The following is a 23,636-nucleotide window of genomic DNA, read 5'->3' on the forward strand; positions in this document are numbered from 1 at the left end:
CATGGAAACCAACACCCATTCTCTGGGCCTTTACATCCCTGGTGCCTAGCACTAGGTTTGCTGGGAGGTGAGGGAAAACTTGGCTGCAAACCCAGATATGATCTCCCTGCCAAAGAAAAACTCAGGTGCAGCCTGGGCATGTGGGGTGGGTGGAAAAGGATGTGTGCTTCATAGAAAGTATTACTAATCACTCCCTTAAACTGATAGCATGGTCATTAAGGTAACTGGCAGTGCAGGGATATTTTAATAGTTTAGAAAATGCCAAAAATCCCCCTGGCTTTCCCCCAGTGATTGTGGTTAGATTATGTATGAGGTTTTTGACATTATTTACCCAGAAGAGGGAAGGATTACATAAGAGGCTGGAAGCCTATAAAAGTGTCCTCACTTGGCACAGACAGGAACCAGGTTAGACTTTTTCAAAGGCAGCCGAAATCTGTAGCTGTACGAAAAAAAAAAAAAAAAAAAAAGAAGAAATAGAAGAAGAGAGAACTTCTCTAGGAGATAGACATTAAGACTACTTTGCATACAACTGTTCCTCATGTTTTCTTCTGATAGTATTCCCAATTGGACAGAAAACACCTAAATCTTTTTGGATCATGAGGAAGACAAAGCATTCCTGGGCAGCCTGTGTGGGAGGAGGCAACAAGAAGGGGGAGAAAATGGCTGGGGAAGATGCAAGAATACTGCCCAAGGCCACACATGAGGAGAGAAAGAAGCAGGAGGCAAAGAGGAAAGTGAAATTGAAAACCTTGGCAGGCAAATTGCTGAAGACTGTGGTTGGTGGGAAGGAGACTGTGGAGAAGGCCAGTGCTGAGGATGTGGCAGGGAATTTGCTGAAGAGACCAACCAGTAAGAAAAGAGTGGAGAGAGGGATGCCTGCAGGTAACCTTGAACTTATCTCTGGGTCCAGGCCTATATCTTCTCTGCCCCTCCCACCCCGCAGGCTCTTGTTTTTCATAAGCTTCTGGATTAGGTGCTTTCCACTCTCCTCCTCCCCGTCCTTCACCTGAATTTTTGTCCCTTCTGAACCCTACACTTGCTGCTCTGGACAGTTCTGTATTTCACTTTTCATTTGCCTCACAAATGTTTCTCTTTACTGTTCTTATTTTTATCTCTGCAAAGACTCCTGATGTGTCTTGTGAGAAAGATGATGTACGTGTGACTGACACCCCATCCGTGTGACTGTGCTGTTCCTCCACAGATGGAAGGGGGAGGTGGGTTGCACACAGGCTGGTTGTGCCAATTAAACATTTCCCATGTGTTGCAGGTATTGAGGCAAGATGGGTGCAGCTTGTAGACTCCTCCTGAATAGCTTGCCAATTCCTTTGCTGAACACCCTTGCATCAACCCTTTTCCATTTCATGTCATGTTCCTCCCTCCAGTCCTGTTTAATTTAATTCTTACTTCACATATGTTTTCATAGAGGAAAGGTAGGAAGGATATAGGCAAAACATAGTGCAAGTTCATACTCCTTTCATTCTTCACTCTACATCCAAAGATGTATCCTGAATTATTTAGGTCCCACTGCTTCTGGCTTTATTTAACTTTCCCTGCATTCTCATCAAATTTGATTTGTCCTCTGGGCTTTGCTCCAGATACCTTTGGACACACCTTAACCCTCCGTTGCTCAACCTTGTGATCTATAAAACACATGGAAAAAACCCTGCAGGTCTGTGTATCTGTTGTGAGAGTACATTTAACTCTTGTTGGTTGGCTGGATGTGCTAGGTAAGATACACTGGAAACAAGCAGCATTGAAAATCTTCCTTCCAAGGAAACTTGCAGTACTTTGGTCCTGCCAGGGTTTCTGTAGAGGAGGTAGAAAATTCCTTCCAGACGTGACTTTCAGCTGTTGGCTTGTTCAGAAGCTGTCCTTTCTCTAATGCTTTTCTTCTGGACAGAAGGTACATATCTTAAGGATAGATTGTAATTAATGAACCTTCATTGCTCACATAAGGAGGTCTCTGGAATGATGACAGAAAGCTGCGTACTAATCTGCAGGTTTGGCTAAACTGGAGGAGAAAGGATGAAAGAAATTTAGAAACAAAAAAGGGCTTGCTCTGAGGAAATGGAGAGATGCTAGTGCTAGATTTTAAGTGTGCTGATCTTGAGTAGATCCTGAGGAATTTTGGAATGCATATAACCAAGATACTTCATAACTTGGATATTGAAGTGATGGTCCTATAGACAAGTGAACAAACAACAAGTTGTGTTCTTATTCTCTTGCAGAGGAAACCATCTGCAGATTCATTGAAGAAGGAAAATTTTTGGAGGCTTGTGATCAAATTCATAATCTGGAGCATTCTGGAAATGATGGTATGGAAAAGTCTGAATCACTTTATGCACTGCTGGCTGAACGAATGTGGACTGTAGTGGGAGAGGCACTCAGTGGAAGTGATAGGATGCTCCTGGAGCCATTGCAGTCAGTGGGGGAATCACTGAAGTGGGAGAAGCAGAAGGAAGCAGAGCGGCTTGGTAACGGGCTAGAGACAGAGTCTGTTTCCACCTGGAGCCCAAACTTCTGGAGAAAAGATCTGGAGGAAAAGCTAATGCAGTATATGACTGCCCAGATTCCCCTGTTTGGTTCCTCTACTAACACAGATGAGACTGCACTAAAAGAGCACCTGAATCACCTGGAAATGACATTTCTCCCCAGCCTGGAGCACAGAAGTGATGTCTTCAAGGAAGCAGGATTGCTCGTCACCTATGCCCGCTGCTGTCACGCCTCTTTGTGTTCTCACCTTGCCACACTTATTGACAGCAACTGTTTCAACTTCAGCCAAAGTCTTTTAATTTATGAATGGAGCATTAAAATGTACAAAAGGTATGTCTGAGGGACTCTTCTCTGACATTTTTTCTGTATCTCTATTTTTTGTTTCTGAGAACAGTTCCCTCATACACAGTGATGATCGGGACTATTGCTGAGTTTAGATTTGCCCACTGTCTCTTTTATCTTCTATGCTCTCAAAACCAGAGCCTTTTTTCATTGCCTCTTTCTAAATTCTTAATACCAGATTCAGGGGTTTACCTGAAGTGGGCAGGTGTTTTTCTGCTGGACATGCACAATTTTCTGCTTTATTGAACAATTTATTTCCTCGCATCAAATCTTTTTTAACAAGGTCTATAATACTCCAATTACCTCAGAGTAGTTTCCCTTGGCCTTTATGTCAGCATGGTGCTCTATGGATTTCTCTTGTTCTGCCCTTGGTTCTACAGCTGCTTTATCTGGCTTGTAGTTTTCCCAGTTGTTTCTGCATTTCCTTCATTAGCGTTCAGATCACAAGAAAAACGTGTAAGAGATCATTAAATTCCTGCCCAAGTTTGGGGAAACAGATACGGCTTTCCCTCTGAAGCGTGGCACATCTGGGACCCTTTGACCCAATGTGAATTCAAAGCCTGTGTGTGTCATCAAAGCCTGAAACTTTCTTGCGATTTCTTTTTTTTATGGTGGGTGAGACATTTGATTCTCTGTGTCCATGATTTAATTGCTAATTGGCAGTTCCAAACTACTTATGCCCTAATAATTCTCTGCCTTTTTGGATTACTTGATTTCTTTCATCCAAGCCTACAGCTTCTCTGTTCCTTGTATTAATTGCACTTATAAATGCTTGATTAGCTCCCAAGCAGCTCATCAGGTGGGCTCTTCCCCCAGCCAGGAGGGAAGCAGTGTGGTGGGTGCACACTGGCCATCATTGGGCACAGGGTGGCCACACTGTGGTCAGGAGGCACCCCTTTTACTGCTGCTTTTAAAATGGTAAAAGTCTGGAGTAATGGATTGATGAAATATTGAAAACTTGAAAAAAAATTGGAGGTGAAAAATTTATGTAATTTAATTATATAAAGAAACGTCAAATATAGGAAAAAAAGTATTATATAAATGCAGAATGCCTTCAAGAAAAAAAAAAAAAAACCAAACAAGTAAGACCAGTGACTATATTAGTCAGATGGTAGTGAAAAAAGTGGAAATGAGAAGAGAGAGATGCCAGACTTTAGCATTTCATTTTTCCTCTCTTAATATAGTTAAAACCTCTATGAAAGCTCATGCATAGATGCGGTTGTCTTGGTATATAGCTGCTTCTCATTCCATTCAGAAAGAATATGTGACACTTGCAAAATTGTGCATTCATGCAAGTGTGCTTGGGAGACTGCCCCCAAGCTCAAGAGGGAATTGAGCAGCAGCAGTGATGGGAGAGGGGAATAACAAGCAAAAACCTTAACTTGGGCAGCAAATGTAGGAAGAAGGAAAAGAAAGAGCACAAAAGAAAAGCTGTCGAAAGGCCATTGTAAAGATCATTTACTGTGCTGGGGCTGCCCAAGCATGGCAAACACTGCTGGGTCCTTGCAAGGCACCCTGTTTGCTTAGTGTGAGGCTGCGGTGCCAAGCAGGGGGTGCCAGGCAGGCGACGCTGCAGACCCGCGGGAAGTTGCCCCTCCGGCTGAGCTCTTGTTTCTGTATGCAGTGGCAGCCAGGCATGTGTGAGACCCGGGCACATGCCTCAGCACAGCCTTTCCCTCGGTGCGCAGTGCCTCGTGTGGATTCTTTTGAGGACTGAAGAAAAGTTACTTGCAATCACACGGGTAAGAACTCAGGAGTTTTACCCCAATCTGCGTGTTTTATTCCCATGGTTGTAAATTAAGGGGTGCCCTTGTTAAATAGCCAGCTCTGTTCAGGCATGTGTGAGTCCCGAGGCCTTCATCTCGACTGAGTTTCATTGCAGAGCCCAGATGTGATGATCCATGATTGTCTGCTGCCTAAGGGAGGCTGCTCTGCTCTTACTCCTTAGCAAGGAAATGCTGGGACATCTGCAAATCTCTCTTCATCCCATTGCTGTATAGTCAGAGAGCTGCAATCTGCTCTGCTCAGAAGCCCATTTATCTGGAGGAAATGGAGGCTATGGGGGAAACCCACTTCCTTATTGAGGGCCATTCCAAAATGTTGTTTATCTTCTCTCCATCTGCTAATGATCCCATCGTGTGCAAGAGTTGTGGGGTTTTTTACAGTCCCTTTGCCTCAGCTGTGCAGGATATTGAGGCTGCTAAGTTTGTCTGTGTGTGGATCCCTCACAGTCCTCTCCAGCATGTTGGACTGACACTGCTGATGTTAGAGCAAAGATTATTTCCAAAGCTCAGCACAAGAAAATGTGCAGATGGTGCCCACCCAGCAGTCCCCCACAGAGATTCCTGCCTTGTGATACCACAGGTGACCCCAGCCCTGCGGCTGCAGCATCTCTTTCTTTTCTCAGCCAAGCTCCCCCTTTGAAGAATTCTGTTGAGACATGCAGAATGCAAATGAAGTAGGGAAGATGTGTTTTAGCAACGGGGAGTTCCAGAGGAAACCACGTTATTTGGAAAACTCAGCAGGGCCTCTTTTATTCAGCTAAAGATGAAATGCAACAGCAGGAGTTACCACACTCAGCTCTTGCTTTCCATTTCCACCAGCCCTTGGGGAGCAGAGGAGGGGAAATTCCACGGCAAACTGCTGAATCATCCCAGGGAAAGTACTCTAAATTGCAGAGAATTTCCTCAAGAATTATTCCCTGAAGGAGAATGAAGGTAGTCACAAATATGGGAGTAGAAGTGCCAGCTGGTGACAATATGCTTAAAGCCTACTGGTTTCAGTGTTTAAGTATCTTTATGGGCTGTTTTTAATCATCACCCTGGGGAAGACCATGTGTTCTTAAGCTCTTTTTTTAACATTGGTTTCAATGAAGGAAGTGACTTAATTCAGGGCAGTGCCACTGAGGTTATCCTAGAGCAAATCACTGAGTCATTGGCAAGGCCTCAAAGATGTTGACCAACAGTGATGGGAAATTTAATTTTTTTTTTTTTTAGTTCCCTCTAATGTAATAGCTGAAGAATGCTTTTGCTTAACCATGGGTTTTCTGTTTGCCTGATACACCATGTACTGAGCAGGCTCACCTCAATCTGGCAGTGGTTATGAGCTTTTGTGCCTTGCTGCCCTGAGTTTTCATGCCACCTTGGATCCTGAAGCATCACAGCTCTATGTGGTGCTGAGTTGTACAGAAAGAACAGAGCTGGAAGGGCTGGACAGTGTAGCACAGCATTGCCCAGCTCACTTCAAACCCAGCCAGCTTGGGAGCAGCTCAAGATTCAAGCTAATGAGCTTAAGTGGACATAAGCTGACTCCATATGGAAATATTATGACTGTCTCTTCAGCTCAGTGGCACAGCTTATGAAACCTGCTTCATCCCTTTATTTCTGCTTCTAGAGTAATTCAGCCCTTCATTATGCTAATATAGAGGAAGTTGTTATTGAGCAAATATCCTGTTGTTACCTCTTAAAAATTGTCATATATCATTGTGACTAAATCACATGGTGTGTGTTTTGCCACTTCAATGGATGACGAAATTTTTCAGAATGAGAAGATCCTGAGCAGAATAAGCCATGATCTGCTTTACTTATGAATACCTGGCTTATCGTTTGGGTGTGGCAGCCTGATATCTGTGCAAACTGAAAACACATTAAACAGAAATGAGTGGTGAGAACTGTGAGCATATCTGAAGGTGCTGAGAGCCCAGATGCCACACGGGGTTCAAAACCACTTTGAAACTCCTGAGTGGGGAACTCAGTCAGCTCTGCATTCAGGCAGCATTCTCAGTCTGGACACACCTGGGGCAAGGAAGCTTTGGGCTTTTGAAGTTACAAAAGTAGTGAACTGAAAATGCTGGTGCCATTGATTGGGTTGCCAGTTTGTCACCTTGCTGCCTTTCCTGTACTGGGGAATTAGATAAGAGTGCAAAGCAGACCTTCCAGCATGATGCCAGGACTCATACTCATTTACACTGACCTGCAAAGGCTCCCTTTGGTCTGTGTCTTCTCCCCACCACCCCTCTATTTTTTCAAATGGACAAAAGGAGGACTGAGAAGTTTGTGTTCTGCAGTCAGCACAGGTGTACTGATCATCCACATATCTGAAGCCTTGCAACATTTTGGTCAGAGAGGAAGAAACAAGAAGTAAATGGGGCCTGTTTATTACAATAGAAATTTTGGTCCGCTCCACACTGAAGCTTTGGTGCCTGACCTGCTGGTGTCACTACAAGAGCTACAGGCAAGCAAGCTGTTTCTAATTCAGACACATCATCTGATCCAAAACAACTAAGTGCTGTCCTCAACAAGTTATTAATTGCCTTACAGTTCCTCACTAAGCCATGCTTTTTCCCATTGTGGGGGGCAGGCTTGAAGTGTTTGTGCAGTTCAGCTGGGATGTGCTATCTCAGCATATCGTGTTCACACATTTGCTCACAGTCAGGTGATGGCACTTGTGAGGAAAGAATTTTTTCTGGGTTGTTTACAACTGCTTATTTGTCTTTGATTAACACTTTTCAGTGAGTGTGGGAGAGCAGTTGTTTTGAATATACTTTTTTTTTAATTCTTCAGCTGACAGCCACAAAATTCTTAATTCATCAGCCAGAAAAGAACAAAGACCAAAATGGGAGATCAGACTTTATATTCCTTGGAGGAAGATTCAGAAATGAAAGAATAAATAAGCAAGCCAGACTTTTGAGTTTAAAGCTTCTATAAAGGTCAGATCATGTTTTAAGCAACAAGCCCTTTCTCTGCAGTGCTAGTTTTGTTTTTACAGCCATTCAAACTAGCACAAGCCAGCCAAGTCTTGGGAAGTTTCCCATCATGCAGCCTCATGGGGCCCATCTCACCATGACAGTAGCTCTAAACACTAACCCAGCTCCTCTTTGCACTCACAAGTCCCTGGCTCCAGCAAGAGAATGGTTTTAATTAATGCTGGCTGGTTTCTGTGGGTGCTGGTTGGAGAGAGGAAGGGTGGAAAATCTCAGCTACAGTAGCTGGCAGCATGGAGATGTGTCTAAGCATTGTTTTGCTGTGTGGGCGCCTTCATTTGAGCTAAGCTAACTAGGGAAGACTGTAGATAACCCAAGCTGACACTGGGATGAAAGAAAGCTGCAAATCATTTAAACTCAAACAAACAATGTAGAACAAAACAGAACAATGTTATTAGGTCAGCTGGAAAATAGCCATGCTTTGGGTTAAATGAGACAGCCAAAAAAATGGAGGCAGAAATTTATCTAGTCCAAATGGATAATGAGAGGCAGGGAAACCTTATTCGTTATGAATGCCATTGTATCTTAACTGTACTTTCAAATTTTCTTTTATCATTTAGAAGGAAGTTGGGAAAGCACTGAAAGAAGCATTTGATATTGGAAAACCCCCTTGTGCAGATGCTGCAGTCATTGAGGTAAACTGGGGGGAACTGAAAACTCACATACTTTGGGGCAGTCGTGGTTTTGCACACAAATATGTGGGTACTTGGCAAGACCCAGCTTTGCATGTCTCAGTCTAAGCTCAATGTGTTAAAATTCTGCTGGCTGCCATACTTAAGCTGTGTCTGTTTGCTCCCAAACCTGTTTTTGTCCTGGGCATACATAAAGCATAAAACCCCTAACTAAACTAAGTATGAGCCTGAGCTGATTCAAGCTGAAGCTGCATTTTCATACATGCTCCTGGATCTTTACATAACCTTTTGGAAAGTTGTGATGTTTGTTACCCAGCCTGTTCTGTGTGAGCTCTGCAGAGCACTTTCATAAAGCAGGGAGAGCTGCTGAGCTGTGGCAGGGCCCCGTGCCTGGCAGTGCAAAATGCAGGCAGGCTGCTCCCTGCTTGTCCCTGCTGAGACTGCTGCCCTGGTGGGTCAGGCAGTGTGGGGGATTCTGCAGAGCACAGCAAAGGTGAGGGTTCCAAGGGCATTGCAGGAGCACACCCTGCTAATTTCTGAGCAGCATATACTGTGGGCAGAGGGTGTTTGGATCAAGACCTGCAGAAGGATTAAAATAAATCCTGGAGTTTATGCGTGGGCTCAAGCGATGCTGGAGATCAGGGGCAGGTTGTGGGCTGTCACGACTGTATCTTTCTTCTCCGCTCCCACCACCCCAGTGGCAGTCCTGTTTCAGATCATGGGAGAGGCAAGTAGCTCCATGGTCCTTTGGAAGGCAGAGAACTACAGGCATTAGAATCATTGCAGATCAACAGCAGCTGGTTTTCTGTGTGAGGATACAGCTTTAGCTGGCAAGCACTGGCTTTTCTGGCCCTTCTCAGATCCAAGCACCAAATGCAGAGCTCACAAAAGGGGCTGTTTGCTCCTTGCCTTGCCCTGTACCTGCTAGAGCAATGGAGCAGTGATGTACCTGTGCTAGGGTGGCTTTTAGCTACCAAGAGGATTTTTCCAGGTCTTGATTCACAGTGGAAAGTTTTCTAACAGGAACTAGGACAAAGCATGGTTTGAATCCCATAGTCCTGATATCTGTAACATCTGGCCATGCTTCAGCATGAGTGGATTCACTCTGTTGTGTATGCAACTGACAGGTTTGAATGCTTTGGGGTGGGTGATGGAAGAGCCTGGATTAATAGGAAAGCCTTATGAAATTACCACCTCCTCAATTTTCTCAGGCCAACACAAACTTCAGATAGAAAATGAATAAGGTGTCATGGAAACTCATCAGCTGTGATTTTCTGACACTTTGGGGTGGCATATTTTATCCTGTCCCTTTGGGTGAGCTTCTACATCTGTTATGAGCAGTGGAAAAACCCATTCATGATGTGAGTCACCCTTTGTCTCTGGCTGACGAGCACTGTGAGGGCACAGCATATGGGTCCATCTGTCTCCTTTTATCCATCTGGCTCTCCTCCCCTTGCAAGTTTTTGTTTCCACAGAGCAACTAATGGGTAGCATTAAGTTGCCACCTGCTCAAGCCTGCCCGATACGGGGTGAATTTTGAGCTGTCTGGCACAGCCCACCTCCTGCAGACACCTGGGCCACCCAGCCGGGGTCAGTGGGGCAGGACATGTGCTGTAGGGTTTAACACACAGACCTGTGTCAGGTGTGAGTGGTGGTGCCTGGGAAGGTGACACCTGCCCTCTTCAGGCACCTCATGTAGAGACCCTGGCAGAGGTGCAGGGCATGCAGTTAGGTCTGCATAACTTTCTTTTCAGTGGATGCACCCAAATTTATCTGCAAGGGTGAGTCAGGTAAAAGCACAGGTGCTCCTGCAGATGGTCTATGTATAAGTTGAGCTGCCAGGCTGGATGTGGCCAGTAGAGAACATCTGCAGGGACAGGCTTTTACCCAAGCACAGGCCTGTTGACCACAACCAAAACAGTGGTAGCAAAGGTGTAGGGTTGAGCATTACAATCAACCTGAGGAAAAATACATTTATTTCCATGAGGACTCTCAAAACTGAAGCAGAAATTAGTGCCTAGAGGACAGAGGGATTTGCTACAGGGTGAGCAGTGGGATATATTCCTGTTCACTGCATAGGGAACAAATGGCTTTGGCCAGTTCTCCTCTCACACATTGAAATCCACAGATACTAACAGAGAAGACAGAGACTGCCAGGCGAGTCAGCGAAAGCCTGAGTGAGAAGGTGGAAGCTGAATGCCTGGAAGAGTGCCTGAGGTTCCTGGAGAGGTAGGAAGAGTGTTGTTTTCCTCCTTTCATTCCATTCTTAATGCTCAAAAGAAAGAAATCCTGATGAAGCAGCTGGTGATGATTTGTTCACCTCGATCTTGATGGTTGTTTCCCATCAAGCTGTTACTGGAGAGACAGCACTTCACTGCTCTTTGTGTGCTCAGTATTTGTCATTGGACTAAAGCTGAGGGAACAAAATGCATCTGGAGTAGCTGGGACAGGATAAAGCCTTGGGGGAAGTTCTGGAGAGGCTCAGACTTTAAACACACCTGGGAAGTGGGGCAGCCATGTGTCCAGTGCTCAGGCCTGGCCCTTCCTACCTTGGCTGTGCATCCCATGCACAGTGCTTTCTGCTGGCTCTGTGGGAGGGTGAGGAGCCCTGCTCTGTCCTGGTTCTCATAGGAGAATGAATATCTTCTCATCTGGCCTCCCACCACTGCCTCTGACTCCCTTCATCTGCTTTTTGCTCTTGGGTATTTCTCTCCCCGTGTACCCCCTGCAGCAGAAAATGCCTGGACTGCTGGCTGTAGGTAGTATTTCAGATGGAGATTAGATTTAAGATCCTTGGCCCTCCATATGATGAGAGGAAGGAAATTCCTACAAAATGGAGTAGTCCAGAAGCCCTTTGTGAGACTGAGACTGACAAAGCATTCAGAGACCTTGTGGGTTATTGATATACACTGAGACTTTGTTCTGCAGCTTTATCGGCAAAGCCTGAGTTGCTTCCCAGAAGGAAGTGTTGCAAATCAATCTCCTGCCTCTTGGTCCCTGGCAGAGGTACCCAGGCAGCTCAAGGGCTCTCCCTACTGTTCCTGTATTTTACTTCCTCATCAGCTGGGCAGGACAGAGACTGTCTTTGTCATGCTGTAGATGCCCCCTGGGGGATTGAAACCATGAGACAAAAAGACAAATAATCAAAGAGTATTTCTTCAGTTTGCTATTGCTGTTAGATGTGTTATGGAGCATGCCAGATTAAAGGTACTTCTTCCTGTTTTAATTTAGCTATGAAGATGAAGTAAGAAGCTTTCTCCAGCTTGATTGCTGCCCGCAGATCTGCAGCAGCTTACGAATCCTGGAGAATTGCTGCCTTCTCAGGTTAGAAAACAGTGCTTTATGACATGGGGAGCAAAACGAGTTTTCTGTTGGTCTGATCTCCTTCTGACTCTGGTATGAGGTCAACCTTGCCTCCAGCTGGGTATGGTCATTCAACCCTGTGCACAGCAGCCTTTAAGCAAGGGAGAAGCCAGCTGCTGTCAACAAGACCCCTCCAGAGCTACTCTGGCTGCCCCAGCAAGAGGAAGGCTCATATGGGGGCTGTGACTGAGGCCAGGGCCACTGGGCTGTACTGCCACTTTTTGCCTGCTCCCAGGCCCTGCAGGTACAGGGGCTGTAGCCATCTCCCCCTTCCTGCACTGAGCAGGAGGCAGGCAGCAGAGCTGTGTCATGCATGGGGACACTATCCTGGCTAACCCTGCTGTGGGTTGTGATGTTTTTGGTTTTTTTTCCTGGCCTGATTGTCCTCCAGCAGGAAAGCCTCATAAAGGTTATGCTGAGATGTGGGTGCTAGTGCACTTGGTAGGTGCAATCTTGCTGAATGAAACCCCATGGAATATGCCAGGCTCTCCCTGGGGTTGCTAGGAAGGAGGGAAGCAATAAAGCACAGAAGGGTGGAGGAGGATGTTTGCACCTAGGAGCTTATTTCAGAAGCACTTGCAGCAACAGAGAAAACAAGGTTGCTTCTCTTCTTCCTATGTAAAGTTATCTGGGGATCTCTAGAGTCAGCAAAATGCCAAAATCCAACATATGCACAGTGATTACTTGACATCACAGCCTTGCGTTGAGCCTAGGTAACTGCTTTGTTTGTTGTATTTGCATGCTGCTGATGCTGGATCCTAGACTGAATACTTATGAGTCTCTTTTATGTAATCTTTACAGCTTTACTGGGAATGAAGTTGTACACTGAGCCTTTCCAGAATGTAAAATGTCTGGTTTCAAGCTGATGATAATTTTAACCAGGATTCGCTGACTGGAAGACTGTTCTGACGGAAGATAATTGTTTGTCTTGTATTTGTAGGTTGTCAAAGGCACACAGGATGCTCACCCTGACTCTGTTTGTCAAGGCTGCTTCTTGCTTGCTCAATTTTGAAAATACTAGAATGTTTTACTGATCTGATCTCATTAGTGATGGGTACAAGTGGCATCTGCATGCACTGAGCTTTCATGCCCTTGTGGCGGTGTCTTAACAAGTGCACAAATGTGGGTCACTGAGCTAGCTTTGGACCTGAGCATGTGTCCATTCAATTACCCAGGAAGCTGTGATGGTTACACTACAAAGAGTTTTGATCTGAGAGAATAGCATGATTTGATCTGATCAATACTTTCCATATTTATTTTTTTTAACAGAACTGTCTGGCACAAGCTAACATATATTTACAGTGTCAGCACTGATCAGAATTTTAAGGTAAATGGATTTCTACACAGGATAGAAGACGACATTATGGAGCATTTTCTGCAGACCATCAGTTCTAAAGTCAAGGTATGGAAGACCCATTTTAATTCTGACTATTTGCAGACCATATGGCTGGCGTGCACTTCCCTCTCTCATGTCCTGATTTGGAAAAGCTGAAGCCATAGCCTGGCCTTCAAATCTAGTGCTCTCCTCTGTCTTGTCAGCATCTGTATATGGACAGTTTCACCTTTTCCAGTTTTGGGACCTCAGTTTCACTGTTTGTAGTGTTTGCTGTTGTGCTGCCCAGAAGTTGAATTTCACCTGGTACCTATTCATTCCCAGCAGCTGGGCATCTCCTCAGGACAGTGATAACTCACAGAGTCCAGGGCTGTTCTGGGTAGTCAGGATGTAGAGAAGACTGACCAGAAATGTGTCCCTCCCTTGAGATAAGGTCCCCTCCCTTCCCACTTTCTAATACCAGTGTATTAACCCACACCCTTCACCCTTGTGTCTGGAAAATACAGAATTCCAGGCTCCTAACAGTGTGTGAACCTGTGCATTTCCCTGGGAAGCTCCCCTGAGCATCTTCAGCCTCATTGCACAGGCTCCCTCGGGCATGCTGGAGGCAGCAAAAGGAAAATGACAAGAGAAACTCTGGCTACACTGTGCAGTTTTGGCCTCCAGAGCTCACAGCCAGCCTGTCCCATGGGCCCACATATCTACATGGGAACTGGGGGTGGTTCTGATTGAGCACAGGCAACCCTGGGGGGGAACAGGAGGCCTAGGGTTCAAGTTTTCAGTCTTCTAGGTTTGGGCTTAAGAACTTAGTACATCCTTCCTGAGCTGGAATTGTTTCTTTCTTTCATGTTTTTATTTTCTTTGAAATAAAGGCACAGGATGCTGTAGCTTGTGGAGAAGTCTGTTTCCAAGAGCAGAAAGAGCAAAGACACAATAATCTGTGTCTGTTGTTTGTGTAGTGTCTCTACATGTGCACTCTTTGTCTGTTTCTTTTCCTCAGGGAACACTGAAGGACCACTTCAAAAAGTGTGACAGTGGTTTTGACCACATCCTTGAGTCTTTAAAGCAAAGCTTTTTGACCTTTGGGAAGAAAAAGGCAGATATATATGAGGTAAGAAATAAATAAGAAAGTGAGAACAGGATGTTACTCAGGAAATCATCTTACAAGAAAGATGGAGAGGGATTTTTTCCAAGGGCATGTAGTGACAGGACAAGGGAGAATGGATTCAAACTAAAAGAGAGTAAGTTTAGATTAGTTTTTAGGAGGGAGTTCTTTGCTGTGGGAGTGGTGAGATGCTGGAAGAAGTTGCCCAGAGAAGCTGTGGATACCCCAGCCCTGGAAGTTTTCAAGGCTGTGTTGGATGGGGTACTGAGAAATCTGTTCTGGTGGAAGGTGTTCCTACCCATGGCAGGGGAGTTTGAGCTAGATGATCTTTAAGGTTTCTTCCAACCCGAACCATTCTATTTTGTGAAATCGATAAAACTAGTAATTGAATCTTTGGATGGCACAGTATTAGAACATTAACCCAAACTGCAGTTTTCTCTGTTGTCAAATAGGCTTTTAAGTATCTAGTGGTCTCAGTCCAGTACCTCTATCCACCAGGGCTGGGTCGTGACAGCTGGGACCTTTCTGTAATTTCAGTAGAGAAACCAACAACTGAAGAAATGCAAAAACTGAATGTACCTTCTAAATACAGAGGGGAATGTTGGGCTCCCTCCTTCCCTACCATTACCCCAACACCATTATATTGGAAATCCTCAGCTTCTAATGTGCTTCAACCTTATTTATAAGGATTATTGATGCCTTTGATGTAGAGTGGACACAGAAGGGTGAAAAGTCCAGTTTCTTAAAGGGCACAGTGCCTCATGCAGAGCACTGGCAAACAACCTCACATAGTACCCAAGTTTTTTCACCTTTACAGTAGCCTAAACAACTTGTCTAGGATCTTACAACACCCTTGAGTCTATCTCTCCAGCAATGAGGTTGGTACCTGGGGAATCCTCTCTTTTGTGCAGGCTGGATTTGCTGCTGCTACATGAGCTACATGTCCTCCTAAGCACAGGACTCCCAGGTCTGCAGTCTCTTTGTCAGTGATGATTTTAATAAACATTCTGCAATATGGAAAAAAGTAATGGAAGAGAAAAAAGTAGAATCTATTCTGCTGTTGTTCAAAGCCTGTCACTGGACATTATGTCACATTAGTGCTGGGGCAAGCAGCAGCTCAGTGGTGAAGCACTGTGCCAGAGCTCTCTGTCTCTTGCTTTGTCTGTTTTGGACAGAGCTGGGGATTTCCTGTACCTTTGGACTGCAGCCTAACCCTGCTCTGATTTCAATTGCTAACAAAATGCGGTTCCTGTGCAGCAGCCCACCCTCCATCAGAAACATTCACTCTCCCTGTCAGGCACTGCATGGCCTCTGCATTGGCGTTCCTCAGCAGGTAGTGGGAGCTAAGAGGGAATTGCCCTGGTGGCTTCTCTGTGCCCAGCCACAGCTGTGTGCCCAAGGGCCCTGTGTCAAGTGTGGATGCTCGAGGGAGGCTACAGCAGCCTTTGCCTATGGCTCAAGCTCTCCCCAGGTGATGTATTTTTTAGCAAAGCCAAGTGTCATTGCAACTCTGGAGTGTGAATGACCTCTGGCTCAGCTAACTGGTCCCATTGCTTTTGATTTGATGTCCCCACACTTATCATCAAGGTTTATGTCATCCACATGCAGCTTGGAGGTAGTCCAAATGTTAGATGAAGCATTTTAAATTAATACTTAAGCACAGAAATGGGACATCCATCTGCATGGGCAAAATATTTGCTGTCTGCCCTGGTACAGGTGTGGTTTGAACCTTGCTCAGTGCAGGGAAGTTAATCTGGGTATCTTTGCTCTGGAACAGGCCCTCGTCAAGGCTGTCAATGCCATCATTATTACCGAATACATGCAGGTCCTCCTGACCACTCCCAGGAAACCATCTGCTATGCAGAGGAGGAGGATTGTCAACAAGATAGAAGAAGATCATACGATGATGCAAGCCATCTTTAAAGAGTGCTTAGTAAGTCTTTGATATGGTTTCAGTTTTGCTCTCTGTCATCAAGAACAATAGCAGCAGAGGAAAAGACTCTGAAAGCTACAAAAAAGCTTAAGAGTTTTTACCACAGAGGTATCAAGCTTCACCATAATGACAGTCAGATGTGCTGACATCCCTTCTGATCTGTCAGAAGCTGTTAGTTCATGGTTTTGAAATGTGTGACTGGAGGAGGCAAGTTTTGCACTGCTGCCAGTGACACAAGAATGAGGTGTGCTCCTCTGAGCTGGTGAAGACAGCTCCAAAGCTGCCAGCTCCCCACATCAGGCTGCTGGTACATGGCATGGGGTGGCAGTGCTTTCCCTTGAGCCTCTGGAATGATGAACCAAACAGGCTGCTCCACATCTCCTCCTGCTCTGTGGATTGCCCTGTAAGGCTGCTCCTCCCTGGACACGGGGTGTGCATTGCTACCCCTCAGTCCAGCCTCTCCCTCCCCACAGGCCCTTCCCAGCCCCTCAGAGCTGGGATGATGGCTGCCTGAGCCATTTCCCCTTGCTGTGGTGTTTCCTCATGGCAAAAACATGCTGATGCTGTTGTGGTTGCTGACGGTTGTGGGGAGGAACGAGTCTTCCTGCAGGGGTAAACACCTCACACCATTAGGAGGTGAAGGCACATTGCAGAAGACTGGGTGTAAAAGCAGAGCCACACCTCTGAAAAAAACTGGTGCAGAAGTGCTGGTTCTGATCTGCAGAAACAACTTCAGAAGCTTTTAAAAGCCTCACCTCATAATGTGGTGTAATCGGCAGTGCTGCACACAGCATCTGAGGATGCCACCAGGCTGTCACATGAGTCCCTTGATTACCCAAGGGCAAGGACTGCACTGGTAGCAGCATTCTCTCCTTCAGCTGGTCCAGTTGGAGAATCACTGCCGTGCAATGTCCCTGGCATGGCTCATTAGCAGATGCAGGCTGAGAGTGCCCGGCCATGGTGCTTCATAAGGGGCTGGGCTGAGCAGCACAGAAGTGGTTGCAAAGTCATTCTGGTAACAGGACTCAAATGTGACTGCATATAAACCCCCATGGCTACACTGGTTTTAATAATTTCACAAATGCTGAGTCATTCTCACAACTTGCCTATTTAAGTGCTAGGGACTGAAAATGTATTTTGTCACAGACGAGTCCCTTGCAAGCCATATGTCAACAATTCTTACCTCGTCCAATGAATAAAATGAAATAAAAATGATCATCTGTAGGCTTCCCTAAAATCCTCTCAGACCCATTATAATTAATGCATTAGTTTCATGGTGGAAAGCTAGAGGCTGTCAGCTGCTTTTAGCTGAAGATCCACCTCTCTTGGAAGGATCAATCACAGATGAATTAATGCTTTCAGCAATTGAGACATGGGGAATTGCAGGAAGGTTCTCTAATCTTAACTCTGAAGTTTACCAGTAATGCTGTGCTCAGCTTTGGATGTAACGAGCATGGAACAGTGCAAAGGAGATACAGGAAATCTAATTTTAAGCATTACATCTACATTAAGCTTGGATGAAGAAGGGCTGCATCTGGTTACAATGGTCTTAGCAGTGCCCTCCCAGGTCTGCTTTCTTACGTGATGTGAGAGCACCAAAAGCCTTGGAGGTGAAATGCACAAGTGATTTGCAGGGGACAGCCTGCTTCTTAGTCATGAGGCTCACAGTTATGCATACGAGCAGTCTGCTGCAGACTGAATTTATCATGCAGTTGCTGCACAGGCTGCACCTGCTCCCTGCCCTGCTCTGCCCTCTCTTTGGGCTTTTCCTTCCCCTCCATTCTCAAAACACATTAGGAAATACCTTGCTTTTCTCCTAAGAGCAGTATGTGTCAAAGGCACTTAAACACTGCTGACAAAACACCTTTTTTTTTTTCTCTCTTTAGACTGCAGGCTGTTTACCTCTGACCTTGCCTGCCTATGTAGTGCTTAACTAAATCTGATGCCTTCAAATTAATTAGCATTTTGTAATAGTGAGCTTGCCAAGTATGAAGCTGTACAGTCCCAGTGCCTCAGGAGCTGAGTACAGCTTGTGCACTGAGCAGAGTTAGACATGCTGTGTGCCTGCAGTGCAGGGGGAGAGGGGGAAGGCTGTCTTCAAATATTATTATTATTTTTAATTTATGTTCAATGCAGAGGTGTCACATGGGGAATGTGACATGCTGTTTCTAATGCCCTCTGGAAATCAGGGGAACCTGGGCTTCTCCTGCCCCATTTTGGCAGCCAGTTCTCCAGGTTTGCTTTGTCACAGAGTCTCTGTTGAGGTGGTGGCATCAATAATTCAGGGAAGCAATTTAACTGCATTACTGCACTGATGAAAAATGCGAGCAAGACCTGAAGCTCTCTCTTGATGGTTCATCTGCATTCTGCTTCTCCTGCTCTGCTAAAAATGCTGTGTGTTTTTTGATGGGACTTTTTTCTCCTGTGTGCTCCAGATTAGCAGGAGTTGATCATATGCAACATCTACCAACCATGTAATGTTTTTTTCACTGTCCAGCCCTGTTTCCCACTTTTTTTCTATTGGAGGATCTGTGTCCCCTCACCCTCTCCCTAAGGTTGGTTTTCTGTCCCTAGGCTTGCTTTGGGGTACCAGAAACGCCAGCACGTTTGGCTAACAAACCTTGTTTTTCATATAGGTCAAGTGCAGGGCTGTGCTTACCTCCAGAAGCAAACCACTTCCCAGAGGCTGAAATGGCCCCAAAAGGACAGGCAATTTAGGGAAAAATGAGATACATTTGACAACTTTGCCAAAGGAAGTGCAGGAGGGGATTCTGCACTGCTGAAGATGGTTGCCCAGCCACCCTGGAAGCAGTCTGTGACTACTCCTCAGGTTCTACTACTACTACCCTGGGGGAAAATCAGATTTTTATACATACACAGACAGTCCTGCAAAGTTCCTAACCCACACGAAGAGATCCTCAGTCTGACACAAGTCCAGCTCTTAATGTGCCATGCTGTTTCCCCTGCCCTGAACACAACATTGCTTTTCTCCTCAGGGTCCTGCAGCTGGTTCTCTCAAGGATCCCATAAAAGCAATGTTAGAACTTATTCAAACCTCTGATCCTGAGGGGATGAAAATAGCACTTCTGCCCATTCTAAAAGATTTTCCTGACCTCAGGTAATGTCTTTGATTGGTTTGATTTCTGTACTTTCTTACATGATTACTTGACACCAGAAGACCTACAGCAATATTAGTCCTGTGATATTTTGCAGTGTGTTGGGCCAGGCACAGTGACCCTTTGAATGTCCTCTCTTGTGCCTGGTTTATATCTTTGCCAGACGTGAACTGGTGGAGTTGAGATGTCCTTCTGTAAAGGTGGAGGATGGATGAAATTGCTGTCAACAAAGCAGAAATGCTGTGGAAAAGTACTACCTTAATGGAGAATTTACAGGCACATATGTGTCAAATGTAGGTTTTAAGAACATCCTTAACTTGGGCATTTCATAACTTTCAAACACGTATCTTTAACACTTCACCAAACCTTGTATAACTATTTTCACAAATTTCTAGGTGTATTCAGCAAGAATATACACTAACATTTCTTACAGGAAACTTAACAGAATTGAAACACAGCTTTTACTAGGAAGGAGAAATCTTAGCTAACTGCATTTTTTCCAAAGCTTGTGATTTACTGCACCTCTCTTTTTTTCTGATGTGCTGTGCCTGTGTTTTTCTGACTTAACATGATTGCAGTGTAGAGTTCTCTGTCACAGGATGCTGTGAAGGCCAAAAGTATGAATACCTTCAAATGTGGGGCAGACAATTTGTGGTAGGTAATTACTTCAATGCCTATTCAACATGAGAGTCATGATATAAACCTGCAGCAAGGGAATTCTCTAGACTTCTGTAGGAAGGACTGATGTAGGCAAAGAAAAATAATAAAAAGAGATTATCCTATGCTTCATCTGGTTTTTTCTTTTTTACTTTTGAAGGTTCTATTGAGCTAAAAAGCTGCTTATCTGATACAGCATAGCAAATATATATGTAAATGTATATGTATATATATATAGTATAGGAAGTGGGCATAGAAAGTTCTCAGAAGACCCAGATCCCAGAGGAGGTCATCCTGGTGTGAGTGGACACACTGCTCTTGATTACAACAGATTTCTCTGTTTCAGACTGTTTGGCTTGGATACATTTGCCTCATATCCAAGAAGATATTTCCCCACTCAGTGGAACAGTGCTCTGCAGAACACAAATCCTGCAACCTTCCAGAACAAGAATTAGCTTCATTTAAGGGGAGAAAAGATATCAAAAATGCTTCCAAATGGTCAAATGTAGAGTTATCTGGAACCTATTTTGATAGATACAGGTCTTTTTCTAGGAATAACCTGAGCTGAATAATTTACAGGGATGCTGTGTGCCCTAGGCTTGGGACCTGTGAGCTCAGCCCTATCCCACACAGCTCTTGGGATATGGCCTCCTCCTTAGGTAGTCAGAGGGTGTCAAAGAGCAGCTTCCATTCTTTGGTCTGGTCCAGAAAACTGAGGGATAGGAAATAAGCTTTTTTGGTTTTTTCCTTGACTCATTCACTTACTTGTCCTCTTGTTGTTTTGGAAAGGAAGGAACATCTGAGTGCAATGCTGGACATCAAAGATTCACTCAGCCGGGAAGACAGAGCTGCTCTCTTGAGGACATTTCACGATAATTGTGAGGAATTGGAAACAGAAGCAAACTTGCTTTTTGCAGATATAGAAGTAAAACCTAGGAAATGTGGACTCTGTTGGTGCCTCTGCTGTTAGCAAAGGTGAGTGTGCTTGTGTGTGCTTGTGTGTAATGTGTACCTGCAGAGGTAGGCACACTTCTTGCAGGGAGGTGGAGCTGTAGCTTCACCTCCAAAGGTCCTCATTGCTCTTTACACTGGCTCTACTTCCCTCTCTACCTGCAGACTTCCAAAGCCTGGAGGATCGTGTTGTAGGCAGTGCCGGGTGCTGAATGCTTACATGAGTGATTCAGGTTACAGCAGGGACAAAGGAGAAGACAGGGCTCTTCCTCTCCATCTTTCACTCCTGTCCGTGTGTCCCTGCAGCAAGGTCTCTCTGCAGCATTCCTTCCCTTCCAGCTCTTACCCTCTGCATGGGCATGGTCTCCCAGGCAAGTGCTGTTTCCCCCTAGCAGGACAAGCCAAAGAAGATCCTGTCAGTGATCCTTCTGCTTCTCTGGTGCCAAAGGGAGGATATGTGAGCCCCACCACTGCCCCCTCCATGACAGCTGCATTAATTAAACTAGGCTTGGCCCCATTTAGGTGACTGTGCTGTGCTGTGAGAACCAGAGGCAAATGTGCCCACCGTGTGCTGGCAGCAGCAGTAGCTGATGTCAGAAGGGAGGAAGGTTAAAATCAGAGGGATGACTGTCACTGTAAGGAGTTAAATCCAATGGTGAGAATTGACAAGGCTCATTTGGAGCGCTTGCAATCACCTTTCAGTCTCCCAAGGGGCTCCTTCGTAGTCGCAAATGGGGATTTTTATTTTTTGGGGGGGGTGGGGGGGTGGGGGGGAGGGGCTAACTTGCAGCAGATTTCGAAGTCAAGCAGTTCCTCGCAGTTTTAAAATACTGCTTAGTGGAGAACATGCAGCTGTTTTCTTCACTTTAAATAATTGGCAACTTCTTGTTAGTCCAAAGTTATCCAGCTCCAGCTCTGAGGTGGAGATTTCTGTTTTATGTTTGCCAGGTCAGAGCCCTCAGCTATCAGAAATAGTCCCTCTCAGTTAATAAACACTGATTGTCAGCAGTTGCCTTCTGTTGCATAAGCTGACTAGACTGAGGTTGAGAAGCACAGTCCTTTTCCTCCTCCACTCCCAGGTGTCACCATTTATTTATAGTTACCCATGTTAGCAGATCAGGGATGAGGTATGCAGGACTCTGCCCTCCAGGCACAGGCAGACAGCAGGCTGCTCTGGTAGCAGGGAGAGAAAGCAATTAGAGAAACAATTAATAAGCACAAAGCTTCCCCTCCTAATGAAAACTGATTCTGATATAATGACCTGGCTGTCAGCCACCCATGTTTATACCCTGTTTTAAAGAAATTACACCTAATGTCACCTCTGCTTTAATAAAGATATCGAGGAACATGTTTTTAAAACATTGTAAGTCACTTAATCTCCTGTTTGCTGAAATCCCTTGGGTAAATAGGCTCCCAAATCCCAGCAGACCCTGCTGAGTGTGCAGTGTGGTGGACACACATGCCTAGCACCATTTAGTGGCCTCAGCTGAGTTCAGGGGTATCAGTAAAGATCAAATCAGTTAAGGGATGTACCACCTTCCTCCTTCCATCCCAGCCCTGTAATTTTGCTGCCATGCTTTGGGACCTGTAGGCTCTCTGGGAATGAGCTGCTTCCTCCCAGCCAGGAACACATTTCTTCCTCCTGTATATAGAAGTGGCAGGACTTTGGAAAAGCACTGGTTTTGGTTGTTTCATGTTAGCACAAAATGTCCTTCCAGAAGAGAAGTGAGAAGGTTTGGCTGGGGAGGGCAGGCAGCAGTAGGGGTGCTGCCCATGGCTGTGGGCCCATGGATTCCTTAGCCCAGGAAATGGAGGATTTCAGCAGGTAAGTGTTCCTGTGTGCACAGGAAAGTGTGTTTGACTCTTGCACGTGTTCTGACGAGTGCTATTTAATTACCCAGCTTTTTTCTTGCCTTCCCTCAGGCCTGCTGGGAGAAACACGAGGCCTTGCTCCCCTGTGCCAGCATCTGCAACCACAGCTCCTTGAAAGCTTCACATGCAGCTGGATGCATGGAGAAGCCTGTCAGCCATGGAAGACAAAATTCCTGCACCTTTGCAGGAAAACTGTGTGGCTCAAATCCTAATCTTATGTGTAAAGTTGAGGAGGAAAATGAACGGGATATGGTCGAAAGACATTTCTTCAAAATTTCCTAGAGATTGCCATTTAGCTGAGTCTTAGTGGTTATTCCCAGGATGTGGCAAGTGTGGAGGAAGAAAGTTTCTCCTCACCTAATTCCTCTGTTTCCCTTCCTTATTCCATGAAATCTCAAATAAAACCAGGGACTGCTGCACCACATGGTGCAGCATTGCAACCTCCTGAGGGATCCAAGAGCTCTGTTAGGGAATATTGCCTGGCTGATTGTGCTGGCAATGCCTGCAGGTCTGGGCATCTCAGTTTACCCCCCAAAGCCTGACCTGCACCAGGAGGGTGCAGACAGAGCCTCTTCCCTCTCTCATGAAGACTGGGACCTGCTTTGGGGGCTGCCTGCCATGGTGAGGTGTGGGATGGGGAGCTCTTCCTGTATGAGTTTTACAGCTGGCTCAGGAGCATACTCTTGCATTAATTTTGCATTAATACCTCAGTTACTGGAAATTTCCTCTTGGAGAGGGAGGGGAAAACCTCATGGGGAGCAGGCAGTAAAAGGAGCTGTTTGTCCCAGCCTCTGGGCAAGGTCTCTGCTAGTTTTCAGATGTAAATAGGCAGTTCCAAAGGAAAACACTGACTTTTCTTCCTGGTTATCTATGGATTTGTCACAGCCCCCAAGCTGGATGTGGTTCAAGGCCCTCCTTTGCTATTGTGTGAATATAGGCCATTACTCCTCCTCTCTGACACCATAACCAAGCAAAAAACTCTACCTCAGATGTGCCTGTGCTTTTCTGAGCAGCCATTCCCCCTCGAGTCTGCTTCCCTAAAAAGAAGAGGGAAAATTTGTGCATAACCTGTCAATG

At 45.4% G+C, this 23,636-nt stretch overlaps 1 protein-coding gene across 1 annotated transcript; it reads left to right on the forward strand.

Moving 5' to 3' along the window:
• Positions 1 to 234: 234 nt before the first annotated feature.
• Positions 235 to 22,720, forward strand: LOC310910134 (tumor necrosis factor alpha-induced protein 2-like). The gene is made up of 12 exons (XM_083862587.1): positions 235 to 882; positions 2,229 to 2,823; positions 4,460 to 4,577; positions 8,158 to 8,232; positions 10,358 to 10,458; positions 11,461 to 11,553; positions 12,862 to 12,994; positions 13,926 to 14,036; positions 15,808 to 15,963; positions 18,960 to 19,081; positions 20,526 to 20,711; positions 22,611 to 22,720. The coding sequence occupies exons 1-11, from the start codon at positions 597 to 599 to the stop codon at positions 20,704 to 20,706; spliced, it is 1,971 nt and encodes a 656-aa protein (XP_083718713.1). The 5' UTR covers positions 235 to 596; the 3' UTR covers positions 20,707 to 20,711; positions 22,611 to 22,720.
• The last annotated feature ends 916 nt before the right edge of the window (positions 22,721 to 23,636 follow it).

This window comes from Zosterops lateralis, assembly GCF_965231275.1.
Source record: "Zosterops lateralis genome assembly, chromosome: 6".
Classification (NCBI taxonomy): domain Eukaryota; kingdom Metazoa; phylum Chordata; class Aves; order Passeriformes; family Zosteropidae; genus Zosterops; species Zosterops lateralis.